The 16,162-nt window shown below is 31.2% G+C and overlaps 2 protein-coding genes across 2 annotated transcripts in view; one reads left to right on the forward strand and one right to left on the reverse strand.

The window, feature by feature from the left end:
- Window positions 1–13,565, reverse strand: part of LOC113376075 (homeotic protein proboscipedia-like) — a 46,210-nt gene extending 32,645 nt beyond the window's left edge. The window contains exon 1 of the mRNA XM_026616001.1: window positions 13,121–13,565. Within this exon, the coding sequence (XP_026471786.1) occupies window positions 13,121–13,565 (445 nt within the window). The remainder of the gene's footprint in view (window positions 1–13,120) is intronic.
- Window positions 13,566–13,879: 314 nt separating this feature from the next.
- Window positions 13,880–15,732, forward strand: LOC113376076 (ras-interacting protein RIP3-like). Its single transcript, XM_026616002.1, has 3 exons — window positions 13,880–14,294; window positions 14,377–14,637; window positions 15,701–15,732. Exons 1-3 carry the CDS (start codon window positions 13,880–13,882, stop codon window positions 15,730–15,732), a joined length of 708 nt encoding a protein of 235 aa, XP_026471787.1.
- Window positions 15,733–16,162: the final 430 nt, after the last annotated feature.

A 16,162-nucleotide genomic window follows, 5' to 3' on the forward strand; every position in this document is an offset into this window, starting at 1 on the left:
AAATAAGCAAATCGATAACCCCCCCGCCCCCCTAAAGTGCTTACGTAATACTTGAACGGCCCCAAAGACGGGTAAAATGGGACTGGAAAAGAGCAAACAGATCCAATGTTTCATTTTTAATTTAGAAGGAATTATACGAAATAATATTTACATTATTCAACCAATGCAAAATATAAATTTCATAAACTCATTTTTTACATACATTTGGTCCTTTTTACATCACCTACATGTAAGCTATTATAGAGGTTATATAAAAACATCTGTTGAATCTAACTTAAAAATAGCAATACATCTTATAAAACAATAAAAGAACGTATATTCAAAAGTTAGTCTCGTAAACTAAACAACAGTGCTCACAACAAAAAAAAACTAGCAACTAATTTTCTAACATGGACGTTTATCTTCTGGTAGCGACGTTGCTTAATTTGAGATGATGGCTGATTATACATCATTTGCCCTCTACTTACAAATACTGTATAAAAAAAAAATTCTAACTTTACTTGTTTTTGAGATAATGGTGGCGGACCATTTTACCCGCGGACTTCTAAGCTCCGCTCTACCCTGTATGTAGATATATTGATAATATTATAATATATATAAATATATATACATACATATATATATAGATGTGTGTGTGTGTGTACCTTTGTGTATTCTGATATCTTTGTATCTGTTTTTATCGAGTTCGCGTGTTTCAAAAAGGTAAAATCTCCCTTTTCCTGTTCTGTTTTGGAATATTTCCGAAGGATCAGTTCTTTTTTTTTTCAATGTGATATTGTATGACAGTAGCGAATGACATTTTAATTGTCAAAAAGCTGACATGCATAATGGGAGACGTCAAATTTTAAACTATGCATAAACTTGTCTTTTTCAAACGTCAAGGTATTCGTTTCTATTTTTTCTTTGTTCAGTCCTATCTCTATCGTTCGGATGCACCTATATACACGTTTCAGTACAACAGTAATAAGATTTTGAAAATAAGAATAAATTCAGGCTGGCATCGCCCGAAGAGATCAGTAGAACTAGTGACTACTAGTCATTATCATTTTACGGTTATTTACATTTATTTTTTGCTTTTGGATATATGATTCATGTCTTCTTACCTTGGCTCTTATCATGTAGATGATCTCGAACCGCGATTCGGATTTTAAAATAAAATAACTCAGAAGCATCTCGAGATCAAATCCATGACCATTCATCGATGTGGAAATTGTTTATTATAATGTAGGAAGACATACCCGAGTAATTTCGCATAATGTTTATCAGAAATCTTAATATAAACTTCAAAACGAGAATGAATTATAATTGTTTCTGAAAATCGCATGCAGTATGAATAGCATTAAACGAAAATTTTAATTAGGATGAATTAGAATTAAGTGGATTAAACTTTTAGAATAAATTCAATGTTTGTTGTTGAAATATTGCATTAAAAAAGCTTCAAAATTTGAAAAAAATAATGTTTGAAAATTTTGATATTTTTGAAAAAAATGACATTTTTTAAAATTGTTTTTATTTGTTTTGGAGTTTTTGAAAATTTTGTTAGCTGCGTATAGACGAAATATTGAAGCGCGCAAGCGCCGTGTCGCAGACTAACGGACAAACATTGGTACTGTACCCGTAAAAATGTAATGTAAACAAAATTTGTACTTATTATTAAAATCTCTAGAAAATATCTGATAATTTGATGTGCATATGTCTAATGATCATTTTTGACCGCCAAATGTCATTTTTTACTTTTTTATTGGATCTCCGAAACCGCAAGACCTGCTTTTACAAAAAATTTATCACTTCTTCATTTTGTCAATACAAATTAAATATTTTTTGAATAATTCAAATCAAGCGTTCCGTTATTCCAAAAACTAAATTATTATTTTGGCACTTAATGCCCCGTCTTCGAAATGGGTGAACCCGCCTTTGCCAGAAACTCATCAGCAAGTCTCCCCATCAATACAAATCAAGTGCTATCGAATCATTCAAATCGGTTGATTCGTGTTCATGAGATTGTCGACAAAAAATTTTAATCCGCATCCACATACCCACACACATTTACTTTTTTCTAAGATATGCCAGATTGTTCAAAAACGCTTGAAACGTAAGGATATATAAAAACTTTCATTTTCGATTTTTTTGCGATTTCTATAACTTACCCTACGGGAAGTTAATGAAGAATTTTATTTGAGTGTTCAAAATGTCGAGATCTCTTGTAAAAAACAAGCTCCCACAGTTCCAAAGTGACTTTAATAAAAAAAAGCATTATTTACAACAAAAAGACAAAATCGCAAAGTTTTATGAAAGAACACATTAAGAAATCTAATGTGTAATCTACATCAAAATGATTGAAATCCCATTACACCCGGAGCAAATTCTATAATTTTCTTCATTCTTTTATTATGTATTTATTAATGTTTAATTTAGCTTTACATCTCTTAGATTCCTGCTATAATTACTCTGACTGTTGGCATAATTTTAAATAAAAAATGTATATACCTGTTGCCCATTCATAATAAAATTTACTTTGAAAATTAAATATAAAAAATTTCAAAGTAAATTAATTGATTTCAGTGTTAATTAATTATTAAGACAAAATTAGAACGTGTAACAATTTTGTTTATATAAGTAGTTTATGAAAAACTTATTATTTATTATAAATAATTTATAAGTCCAATTTATAAATAAACCATTTATTATGGACCACTGTTGACAAATATTATTTAGAAAAAAAGTATCATATGCCGAGCTCATGCTATCTATTCCAGGTTGGCGTTTTAAGTAAATATATCGGATAAAATTTGACGGGTAGATGTGTTTGTGTGCGTCTAGTGTTTTTTTAATTCTTTTACCGTTTGCTACATTCTGATATTGTCACGGAGATAGTGGATGTCTTGTTTGAAAGTGAATTGACACCCAACTGTCATCTATGGCTTGGACGGACGGGATTAGCTCAGGTAGCTCACTCCGTGGGGCGCCAACCTCATATCTTTTTATACATACATTCATATTTGTGCACACATTCAAAAAGTTAAAATACACATGAGATTCTTTTTTTTTTAAATTTTATATACATTTATTTTTAACAGCAGTACTTAACGAATCCTATAACCTGTTGTTCTGACTTCTTAAACGACGTAGCTTTTTTAAAAAATGGCAACCCAAACGGTTGTCCTATATCTATATATTCTTGACAAGCAAATGTGAAGCCTGCTTATTATTAATTTTTTTTAATTTATTTTTAAATCTTTTCTGATTTTATATCTATATTTTCAATTATTATCTTGATACCTATCTGTCTGTGACGTTGATAGCACCTGGAACCTGTGGTTACAAGACCAAAGTTTTTACCACAAAGCCACGGGTATGCTCCGTTATGAATATGAATCGATAAATGGCATCTATTCATAGTAATTAACTTTTAAGTTTATTCATTTGATTTAGATAACTTAATATTCACGAAATATTAATTAATATGGTTTAATTTTTTTAGCATCACGCTTTTCATAGCAATCACGTTCGAAGTTGCTTTATAATTTGAAATAATATCTCAAGATCATTGATTTATTTAAGAAAAATTAATTTAATTCATATAGTGACATAAGATACAAACTAGTGGTGCATGACATCAAGGCAAATTGCTCGAACTTCCAGTACCAAATTTAAAATTTTTGAAAAGTTTGAATTTATTTGAAAACTTTGACAGAATTAATTTTTGAGAATTTTTATTTTTTTTTTTTCAAAAAAATTGACTTTTCGAAAAATCTGAATTTCTATTTTACATTTTAATATTTTTTTGAAAACTTTGAAACCCTGCGTAAATATTTTAGAGATGAAATATCGAGGCGCATAAATATAGGTACGAAACCCATAAAAACGTAAACAAAATTTGTACTTATTATTGAATTCTCTAAAATATCTTATAAGTTTTAGTCAATACAAAAAAAAAAGTTTTTGAAACTGATCAGCACGTTTTCTATAGATAAACAATTATAAACGCCTCATCAATACGAATCAAATGTTTTCTAAATTATTCAAATTGTGTTTCCGAAATCGTCGATTAAAATTTGTATCCGAACACATACACACATATTCATTATTTCTAAGATATGCAAAAATTTTCAGAAACCTTTGAAACGTGAATATATAAGAATTTTCATTTTAGATTTATTGCAATTACTATAATTTACCCTACAAAAAGTTAATAAAATAAAACACTGCTAATTATACACAAAACTGATAAGACACTATAACTAGTGGCAAGAGCCCCTATAAATGAAAGAAGTTTAATTATGTAAATTAATTTGAAGTTTCAAAAATATCATTTCATTTTCCTGCGACAGTTATGAATGAGCAGATGGCGAATACCAGCATAGCTTTTAAAAGGGTTCAAAATCAAAGAATCATTTATCCATAATATTTTAACGCTTAAAAATACGCAATAATTTAATTTATTGTACTTTAAAAATGTAAATTTTATTTTCGTCAGTTTGCAGCATTATTAAACAAGAATTAGTTGTCATAGTTCTCTATTATTTAAAAAAATTATTTCTAAAATGCATTCTGACAACCAACAAATTTTTATCAGGGTGCTGTGTGAGTGAAATTATTTCAAACTAATAATTTAAGAGAGACGTCGTTAATTAGAATTTAAGGACAAAGAGCGAAGCGCAATGCCCTCAATCCTTTTATAATTTATAAGAACATTATTCGATGTTGAAAGCTCTCAGCAATAGTTTCAAAGCATACAACAAATTACTTACTTACTTACAATCAATTACAACAAATTACTTACAATCAATAACATCTATGCAGTAATTATGAATAACAGAATGCTTTAATCGTTTGCAATTTTCTACACCCTCATCGATGAGATTTGGAAGGGTTGAATTGTGACATGTGGATGTGACGAGATTCAGGAACTTGTACAGATATTGGCATCGGAACACAGACAACTAGAAACCATCCTCTGATTCCAATTACTGAACGAAAACAATATCCGATAAGGTCTTATAAGCAGGCTGTCGATGACAAGTATCGTAGCCTCGATTCGATGAATGAAATGCGATGACAACAGGACGAAAAATAGCCGGAGCTCCGATGAACATTTTCAATAACAAAAATAGTGACTTTGATTAATGTATTTTTAATTAAATTATCATCCTAATTTATTTAAGTTTTAGAAAAATTGAGTAAGGTTATTGAATAATAAAGTATCAACTGTTTTATATTAGCAATAATATTCTGAAAAAACAAATTAAGAAGGCAAAATCTTTTGCGCTTATACATTAAAGTCTATAGATAAATATAAAGTAGAAGGTATAAAATATTACTGGTATTATAAAATTTGTTTATTAAAATTGACAAAGAATGGAACTTATTAATCAAAATTGATCTAACCCAATTAGAAAGTTGTATGTTTTCACGACATTTCAAGTCATTCTGAAACGTTTGACATCAAGCCAAAATTAGACTTTTCTTCATCATTTCCTTAAAAACGGAGATTGAAACGACAATGGCCTTTAGACTTAGTCTTAGATTAGGTCTAATATAATATTATCATATTAATTGTTATACTGAGAAGATCTCATTGGAGCTCTTCTTAGGCATCGCTCTTAAATATTGTCATTTTAGCTTATAGGAATCTTTATGGATTGCTAAATAAAACGAGTTAAAAAAAATCCCTAAAAACGTCAATTTCAAAAATTTAAAAGCCATTTTATGATAAGGACTCGCATTGATTACTTTTGCTAAACGATCGGCCGAAAATTTTTTTTAGAATAAGCGGTAATATGCAAAATTTTTCGTCCACGTTTTCAAATAGTTGTAAATATCAGATGGGTTGCTTCTTCATAATTGTTTGTTGAATTTGTTTTATAATTTTAATGAAATTTTGTATCATTGTTTTAACGAAAATCCTAAAGTATTTAAGCTACAAAAAGTTGCTCCAATTGTACAAAATTATGAAAGTGTAGAATAATGGATTGACAAAATATCTAAATTCAATCGTGGCAATTTTAAAAGTTGCTAAATTTGAATACTTATAATATTGATTCAGTGGATTATTTGAAAACTTAGGGTTTGCGCAACTTGCCTTAAAGCACAATGCAATTTATACCTAGTTTTTAATTAAATTTATGCTTAAAATTTTAATATGCTAGATACGTATTTTTACAAAAAAATATGCATCACCAATTATAATATACATATAATATTTTCATCATAAAATGGTAAGTATCCATGTTTTAGCGTTTGAACAAAACCTTCAGTGACGAGATTGAGATTGAGCTTTTTGTCATTTTTTTAATATAGAGAAAGCGAAAATTCGTAATAGAATTAACAAAATCAAAATATTAACTTATACTGATAATATGCGATATACCAAACCTAAAGGATCTGGAAGGTTTCTTTCTGATTATACAGGATATTTCATAATTAATAAATGATTATACTTTTGGTGGCTTCAAACACAAACATGTGGCATTTAATTAAGACCAGATTTTTGCCGATTTTAGTGCTTTTATCTTAAACATAAAGTGTACATTCATAAAAAAATATTGCTTGAATTTAGAGCTTAAATAAGATGATAGATGTCAAAATTGTTCCTCTATAGAAACGGTCACAACCGGAGTCAAACGGATATCATTTTGAAAAAGTAAAATTCTACCAAATTTCTACGTTTTATTTATAAATTTTTATAGTGTTTTTTTTAACAAATTCATTTTTCTATTAATTCTGTGGTCTTAAATAGAACAATTAATTGCTTTAGTATTAAACCCTTACATTATTTTTATTTTATACAGTGTTTTACATGATATTGTTTTCCTCACCTTTATTTTAACATACTTTTTATATCCTATTCTATTGAGTTTTAACCTATTTCACGTTAAACTTTTATATTGGTTCCGGGTTCGATCCCGCTTTGAGAAGCCTGATGTCAAGCAGTAGTGACATCGGTTTTCACTTGGTAATACTATATTTCCAAGTGTTAATCTGCTATCTATTAACACTATGTTTCCAAGTGAAAATAGCTTTCATCCGGCATTGCTGCATCAATAAAATATTCGCTTTAGTAGAGAAATTGTAGAGATCACAGATATGAAACAACCGAATTTGGGAATTTTGGTAGTCATCTGTAAAACCGACGTAGTATTTAGTTAAATTAGCCCAACAACTTATGGATCTCTCAAGTTCAGGTGCTGTTCAAAACAATAAAAAAAACCTTTTTGATATATGTACTACATTTCAATATATTTTCACATATACTTTAGATTTTTCTCTGAAACTTCCGAATGATTTCAAGTAAAACTGTATCCAGCGATTCAACTAATATCTTCATATGTTAAACATAATTTTTTTCAAAACTGTTACATTATCATCGCCGCCTCAATCAATGCTAATTGGGCCGTTTCGTCCCTCTGGAACGAATTCTTTTTAAATTCGTCTCAAGTGGGCGCATCCAACTTATTTTATTTCTGACTTGCTCATTAGTGACGTTGTTTATAGTTATTATGATATTGTCATTTCTACCGTATGTCCGGTTTTCACACGTTTCAGTTTTTATATTGTTTTCAAAAAGATGTGAATTGATATGTAAAATATATTACTTCATACTTGAAAATTATACAACCAGTATATTTTAGCAGTAGTGGTAATGTCTGACAATGAGTACATAGCAAGTTTGGTTATTATAACACATACACAAGTGTGAATAGTTTATATCAAATTTGTTTAATCTTTTCGATGATATGTAGATTATAAATATTAATATATACTATGAGTAAAAACATTCACATTACACCCACGCCCACACAGACACACAAATTTCGTATGAGATTTTCTTGAATTTATGAAAAACCCTAAACTTTACGATATAAAAATTATTGTATTTCATAATCTCTAACATTTTTTATTAAATTTGTTGTACCAATTTTCTTTTGTTTTTAATTTTTTATAATGTGGAATTGAATAATACATATAACTCTGAATTTTCATTCTCAATTTCCTAGATATATTGTTTGTGGCTAAATATAATATGGTTTGACGAGCCATCCTGTATATATATATATATATATATATATATATATATATATATATATATTATAGATAATATAAAAACGTAAAGAATTGTTTTTGCTTCAATTGTTCCGCGAAATTCTTATCGCGCAGCTCTTAATTAATTAACCGCATCAAATTCAATAATATTTATAGTTTAATAAATGTAAAATTTAATGTTTATAAAATTATTACTAATACAAAGGTTTTTGTATAACAAATTTATTTTTAGATTAATCGTTTCCCATGAATATCAAAATACTTTGGTCATGCAAATAATTTTAATTCTAGATGTTTAAATAAAACTTCTAGATGACAATATTATTATAATATTTGTTATTAAGCCAGTGTTTGTTATTAAAATTCCTGACTACTAGGTAACGCCTGATCAGATACTAAGATAATTTTACTGGAAATTATCTTAATCCTTAAGGCAAATTGCTGGAACTTTCCGTACCGTAACGAAATGTTCAAGGAATATTAAATGTTTTCAAATAGATTATTACAAATAAATACTGTAACATTGTCTAATATTTATAAGAATTATATAAACTGAATTGCAAAGTCGAAAATATTTGTTTAAAGTATATTAAAACTTAAGTCAAAATTACAATTGAAATCTTAATTATTTTCAATATACAAAAAAAATATATTTCTTTCAAAAAAATTGAAAAAAAATGAAACAAAATTTTTTTTTTCAAAAGCAATTATTTTGTTGAAACAAGCAGAAAGTTCTTTAAATTGGACGCTTAGTTCCCTCAAAAACTGCCATTTTTTGCACATTTAGCTCTGTATTTCCAAAACCGCTGGACCTGTCTTTGCCAAAAACTGATCACCACTTCTACCCGTCATTGCGAATTGAAAGTTTTTTGGATCATTCAAATCTGATGCTCCGATCTCTCAAAAACTCGATTTCTATTTTCTGCACTGTTTACTCCGTATCTCCGTAACGGCTGGACCTGCCTTTGCCAAAAACAAATCAGCACATCTCCCTATCAATAGGACTCGAATGTTTTTTGAACCATTCAAATCGGTTGATCCGTGCGCCCGAAAACGTGGACGAAAAATTGTATCCATACATACATACACACACATCCACTTTTTCTGAGGTATGCCAAAATGTTCAGAAACCTTCAAAACGTGAATGTAAAAATTTTCAATTTCGATTTTTGGACTATTACAATAACTTACCCTACGGGAAGTTAAAAAATTGCATTTTTGTTAGAACACATGGACTACACTCTTCTTAATTATTTCTTTTATGGATGGGTTTCAGTACAACAGCAATAGAACAAGCGCGTTTCTGAATTCTTTTTTTCGTTTCCATGTTCGGAATCTCGAATTAGTTCAACAATCATTAGAGTGAAATCAAGGTTAAAGATAAATTAATATAATTGTTAAAATTTCACATTTTTCAAATGTTTCTTTCAAATTTTGCCTTTTTGACTGAATACATGGATTGCATTTTTCTTCATCGTTTTATTTGTGGATGTATGCAGCATCCCAGTATTAAAACAGTCGCGTTTCTACACTCTTTGTTTCCATTTTCTCTGTGAAATAAAACTCGGCGTTGGGGCAGTCGCGTATCAGCCAACCAACCGTCCTCCGTCCTCCGGCATGTCACAGTTTTCAGTGTTATTTCTGGAAGTTTGATGCGCGCGAGGGCAAGCGTTGTAGGTAGACGGGATCCCTCTCGCCGCTTTATGCGGTGATACGATGATGGATCGTCCGTGCCGTCCAATTAATTCCTCTATTAGGACCCGTAGATCCGGATCGGATCGGATCCGATCGGATCAGACGGCCAAGTCTCTCTTAGGCTCGATTCACTTAAGGCATGGTATACACACCCCATTATAATAAAAATACATACATGATTGCTAGCAAGAAAACTTGCAAATAGCGCTGGATATATAAAACTAGGAAGCATAGCATCGTCACAGTCTAACGGATAAACAATGGTACGGAAATGTACAGAAATGTAAACAAAGTTTGTATTTATTATTAAAATCTCTATAAAATATCTTATAATTTGATGTGCATATGTCTAATGATCGTTTTCATCCGCCAATTGACTTTTTTTTTTAGTTTTTCAATGGATCTCCGAAACCGCTAAAACTGCCTTCCCAAAAATTCACTCCATTTTTCATTTCGTTAATACAAATGAAAATGTTATTTGAACCATTCAAATCGGACGCTCCGCCTTTATCCCAAAAACTAAATAAGCATTTTTGTCACTTTTTGGTCCGTATCTCCGAAGCTAATAAGAGCACGTCTCCCCATGAAAACGATTCGAATGTTTTTCGAATTATTCAAATAGGTTAATCCGAATTCGTCGGCAAAAATTAGTATTCACACACCTTGTTGTGTTTAACTAATTGTTCAGGAACCTTAGAAAGTTGAAGATATATAATAATTTTTATTTTTGATTTTTTTGCGTTTACTATAACTTACTCCAGTTAAGTTAATAAACTTTACAATTACAGAATTAATATTATAAAATTTATTGTAGATACTCGCTTTAGTTTCATAATAGATCATGTCATGAAAACAATAAAAATTCAGAATTCGATAATTGATCTTTGGTACTAGTAAAAATACATTTTCTGCTGTAATTAATTCATATTACTTCTACGATAATTTTTAGAAATGTTAAAATTTATAAAATATAATTTAGGCAAGTTATCCGAAAAGCTTTGTCAAACTTTGAGTTATAAATGTTGTTACAGTACTATTTGACAGATTTCTATATCAATGATTAATATTTAGTTCGTCAATTTATATAAATATACATTACCACTAGTACTAATTTTTAAAAACACTAGTAATAATTTTTAAGCTTTTCTATATTTTACAGATACAATCAAATAACTAGTGGTGTATGCTGGAACTTCCCGTACCGTAACGAAATGTTCGAAGAATATTAAATGTTTAAATGAATATCAAATAGATTATTATAAATAAATACTGTAACATTGCGTAATATTTATAGGAATTATATAAACTGAATTTCAAAATTGAAAATATTTGTTTAAAGTATATTAGAACTTAAGTCAGAATTACAATAAAAATCTGAATTATTTTCTATATAAACAAAAAAATTTGAAACAAAAAAAATTGAAACAAAAATATTATTTTTCCAAAAGCAAATATTTTGTTAAAACAAGCAGACAGTTCTTTAAATCATTCAAATCGGAAGCTTAGTTCTCTCAATAACTGCCATTTTTTGCACATTTAGCTCTGTATCTCCGAAACGGCTGGACCTGCCTTTGCCAAAAACTAATCAGCACATCTCCCTCACAATAGGAATCGAAAGTTTTTTTGAATCATTCAAATAGGTTAATCCGTGCGCCCGAAAACGTAGATGAAAAATTGTATCCATACATTCATACACACACACATCTATTTTTTTCTGAAGTATGCCAAAATGTTCAGAAACCTTCAAAACTTGAAGAAATATAAAAATTTTCAATTTCGATTTTTGAACGATTACAATAACTTAACTAACTCTACGGGAATAATAATAAAGAGCCAATGCACTTCTGACTGCAGTAAAAAATCTCAAATTATTAAAGAATAAATTTTGATTAAAATAAGTAAATAAATGGTGTAATAACGTTTTGACAGCTTGCAGGCCGTGTGCTTCGAGCCTTAACCTACGGCGTTTCAGCCCTCGAGTGGGGGGCGCAGAAATTCGCCCCATGACAGTGTGCACGCACACGACAGCGTCGAGTCGAGCTCTCGGGTCTGACGTGCCGAAAATGGAATTGCTGTGCATGGCGTGGAATTTACGTAATTCAATTACGATTTCTTATACAAGAGCCTAGGCATCACACTCAAGGGAGAAACATAGATATCTATATATAGACAAAGAATATTTTATTTACTCAACGTGGTTTCAATTAATATTAAATTGTTAGCAACAGCTTTATATATGTGAATCATTATTTATAACATATTTTGAAACAACCGCGATTCTCAAAAACTGGTCGATATTTTAACAAGAAGTATATAAATTTTGTCAATAATATATAGAGAAAATGTGGACAAAATAGTGTATATGGACAAAATGACACAGTGACTTTATTTAAAAATTGACTAGTTTTGTTAACGTTTCCGAGACTTTATCATGAAAAAAGCATATAGCAATTCTGTCAGATGTTGAGCGTCATTGTCACAGTCTTATCGCAGTAATCAGTTCAAACGTGTTTCACGCCTTGAAAAGTTTATTTTGAGAGTGTTTTTCTCATGTTTTTGGGAACCTATTTCTTGATATTCGTAATTATTTCAATTAAGAATATTAACATTTGACAGCTCTAGTGATTTCAATTAATTTTATTGCAATAATTTCAGATAAAATGAAATACTTATATAATGCAACACCAGGGCCAAGAAAAAAAATCTGTCAAAGGTAATTGGCTTTCAATTTCTTCTTCAAGTATTTAAAAAAAATCATTGCTAAAGATAGACCAAAAGATCCATCGGTAAAAAGAAGAAACTTTCGCATTTGTTGCAAAACCTTCATGTGCTAATGTCCCAAAGAAAACAAAACTATTTATTTTTGAACTTATTTCTTAAAAATTAGCATCTCAGTATGTCTTTGCACTACATGTCATTTTGTCCGTACTATAGGGATATAATAATTTTTGTAGGTTGCACTTTTTTCTTTAAATATGTTAATGCTGTCCCTACTTAATTATAATACTTTTACTAGTATTCATTAAACTAAAAAATAAATAAAAATAATTGAGACTGTTTATAATATAATTAAAAAACAAAACCCGTGTCATTTTAGACGTACTTCTCCTAGTATTTATATTCCAAGTTTTAACATTTTTGTATGCAAAGTAAGATAGCTGATCACAAAAATTATGAAGTTAACACGTTAATTTATTGAAAAATATTATATATAGAGAAAACAGTCTGTACTGAAATCACGTTTTGGGATAGAGAACAAAAGTATGATTATATCAAAAAATGACAGTCCACGAACAATATAACGAGCAACCATGTGCAGATATGTGAGCGAAACCATTTTGATCTAACGCGTAGTTGCGTACGAGGGGCTGGAAAAAATAACACCCTAATCCCTCGGCTGGATTGAAATGTTTCGAAAAAGCCGATGGTCGGAAAAAATGAGATAGTTCTCCTCTCAGGCAACACAATGATGTCTCTACCCAATCCATTATGGGTGCTCCTGCGTCTCGCTTCCATTGGCCACGTGATTGGCAAAGCGCCGCCCTCGCGGTCCCGAACGGGACACGTGAATGATATCGTAGAGGCCCGACACATGCAGGCGAGCAGGCGAGCAGCCGCCGCGAGGGCTTCCGTCTCGTTCGTTCTTTTGTCATGTGTTCGCTCTCTGTAGCAGCGCCGGTCGATTCATTCAGGCTCTTACTTTTTAGTGTGCCCACTCCGTTACGCGCGTTACCAGAGACGACGCAGGCGAGCGAGATCGCTACAACAAAACCCAAGTAGACTCCGCGGGGAAACTCTATTTCGTCCGCGCAGTAAACGGCGAACATATCGTAGAGACGCACGCGGTTCGACGCGTCATCGGCCGTGAGAACTAAACGTGTTCGATCAGTAACTCTACTCACGTCAGTGGACAACGTATATCGCGAGCGTACGGAAGCGCGCGCACGGTTACTCTCCACAGGTTTTCGATTATTGTGACCATACCCCCGCGAGTGCTTTAAATGGTTTAGTGTTTTTAAAATTGTGTCATATTTTTCTCAATCCAAGAAAAAGGCGCGTGGTGACAAATAGGACCTTAATTTCATGTGATGTGACCCCAACGCGGTTCAGTGACAGCAAATAAAAGTAAGTGCAACTAAACATGATGACTATGGACATTAGCATGTACGGGCAGCACGACCAACCGCACGCCAGTTCGTATCATCACACGACAACGGATTCGGTTTATCATCCCTATTATAACACCAACGATGCCGGAACTGGATACGGGCAAACAGCTCCTAGTTATCATCAATCAGTAGGATATCACGAAACGTACCACCATCATCATGATGGTTATGGTACGCAAATATTATACGATGGATCGGGAACCTCGCCGCCTCCTGACACGCATTTTTACAGCCAAGGTTCTTTGGGTCAACTCGGCTTGCACCTCGAATCACCGACGGATCCCATCATCAGCACAGATAACGGTCTGAGTTATACGAACCTTGATTATAACAACGGAGGCACGGGTATTAACAACGGACCGAACGGTGCTCTTTACCCGCACCCGGGTATGATCAATCCCCTGCTTACATGAGAAGCCCCATAGACGACTCTAAAGGATATCCGCATGAAACAGAAGTGGCTTTTCAGGCAATCGACTTCAACCAGCATCATCAACACAACAACAACAACAACAGCAACCACATTTGCACCACACGCCTCATCAGCAACACCACATATCGCATCAGCAAGTATACGCAAAACAAGAATGCCAACAAAAATTGGCACAACCTCACGGACAACAACCTCATGAACAACCTCAAACAGTTGCGTCGGGGACACCACACAATTCTCACTCTGTGACCACATACAGGTGGATGCAAGTCAAAAGGAACGTACCTAAACCTGCAGGTTCGTATCTCAAAAATGCATCTACTCTACTTGTCATTGAAAGGAATGTTTGCTCATCCGTAGGGAATTTCAAACCAAACTTGTTCTCATCGAACCCACCTCGCGTTTGGTATACCTGCTGACAAACTATCACATGTGTGACTGAAAGAATTCATAAATGAATTGAATCGCAATTCAGCGTAGAATTTTAAAAATCATTAATCATCATGTGGCCAAAGAAACATAAATAAACATCGTTTAAATTAAATTAAACATATTACTGAAAGAATCAAAAACAAAGATAAGGAATACTATAATTTCATTCTTCTAGTTGTTAACAAACGCATTCCACAGTTTTTCACCCACGTGAAGTTCAATTATTGGATTATATATTTGGTTTAATGAATGACTTCATCGTAATGAAATCGTTGTATATACAAATTTAAAATAACACGCACAGTTAAAAGTTTAATGAATAGCTATGTCGATTAGAGCGTGCGAAATTGCATTCCATTGTGCATTCGACTATTAGCAATAACCGCGAATGAAATCGTTATTTATAATTCGCATTATTCAACGTCCAAAAAATCCATAACATAATAATTGCCGATATAAGGCATGTTGTTATATTACGCATGGCTGATCATTATCTGAATAATGCATCTAACAAAACGCGTAGGCGATTTCAGATTTTATTTATTTCGTTCAAAGAAATGATAACATTAAAATTCTTCACTATATTAATATATGGATGTTAATGAAAGAATACAGTAAGTGTTTTTACCACTGATCACCTGCATTAAACGGTTTTGGAACAAAGATGTCGATATGAAGTCAGAGACGACTCTTTACAATGAACAATAATGGGTTTATTAAATATTCTGTTGTCCATACATATTGACACATTTATGCAGTTTCACTTTGAGTCCTATAACTTCGATTTGTTACTTTTATAACAATTAGATGTAACAATGAACTTCATAAAATTTTTTTCGTTTCATTAGTTTGTATTTACATTCCTTGTATTTCAAATTCTCCGGATATTTTTATGGCCTATTGTCATGATGATAATACATGAACCTAGTATTATTAGAATTAGAAAAACCCAGTGGTTAACCACTGTTTCTGTCAATATTATTACGATATTTTTCTGCAAAAAACAATTGCAGCCCTGAATTATTTTAATTTAATTTAATTTTAAAGTACAAATTGTGAACAGACTTGTGAGATGTCGAAACTGGTCCTATTTTTATACATCTTTTCGATTAAAATATTAGGCACTAATGTGTTCAGTTCATAGACCTTATACATATGTATTATAAGGTCTATGGTTTAGTTTGGAGATAAAAATTTTAATTTTTGAACAATTATGGTATATTAAAAAATCCAATTATTAATATTTTGAATGCAAAGAAGTCAAATTCGAATGTCGAAGAAGTTTTATAATTATTGTGTGAAGTAAAAATCAATAATAAAAAGCAGAATTGTTTTTTTATAAATTCAAACATTTTTTAAACTGATTTAACCTTAAGAGTTGAATTTTTTT

The sequence above is a fragment of the Ctenocephalides felis genome, unplaced genomic scaffold (genome assembly GCF_003426905.1).
Source record: "Ctenocephalides felis isolate EL2017-DRISC unplaced genomic scaffold, ASM342690v1 CF-g0.4_SCAFFOLD_01886, whole genome shotgun sequence".
Lineage (NCBI taxonomy): Eukaryota > Metazoa > Arthropoda > Insecta > Siphonaptera > Pulicidae > Ctenocephalides > Ctenocephalides felis.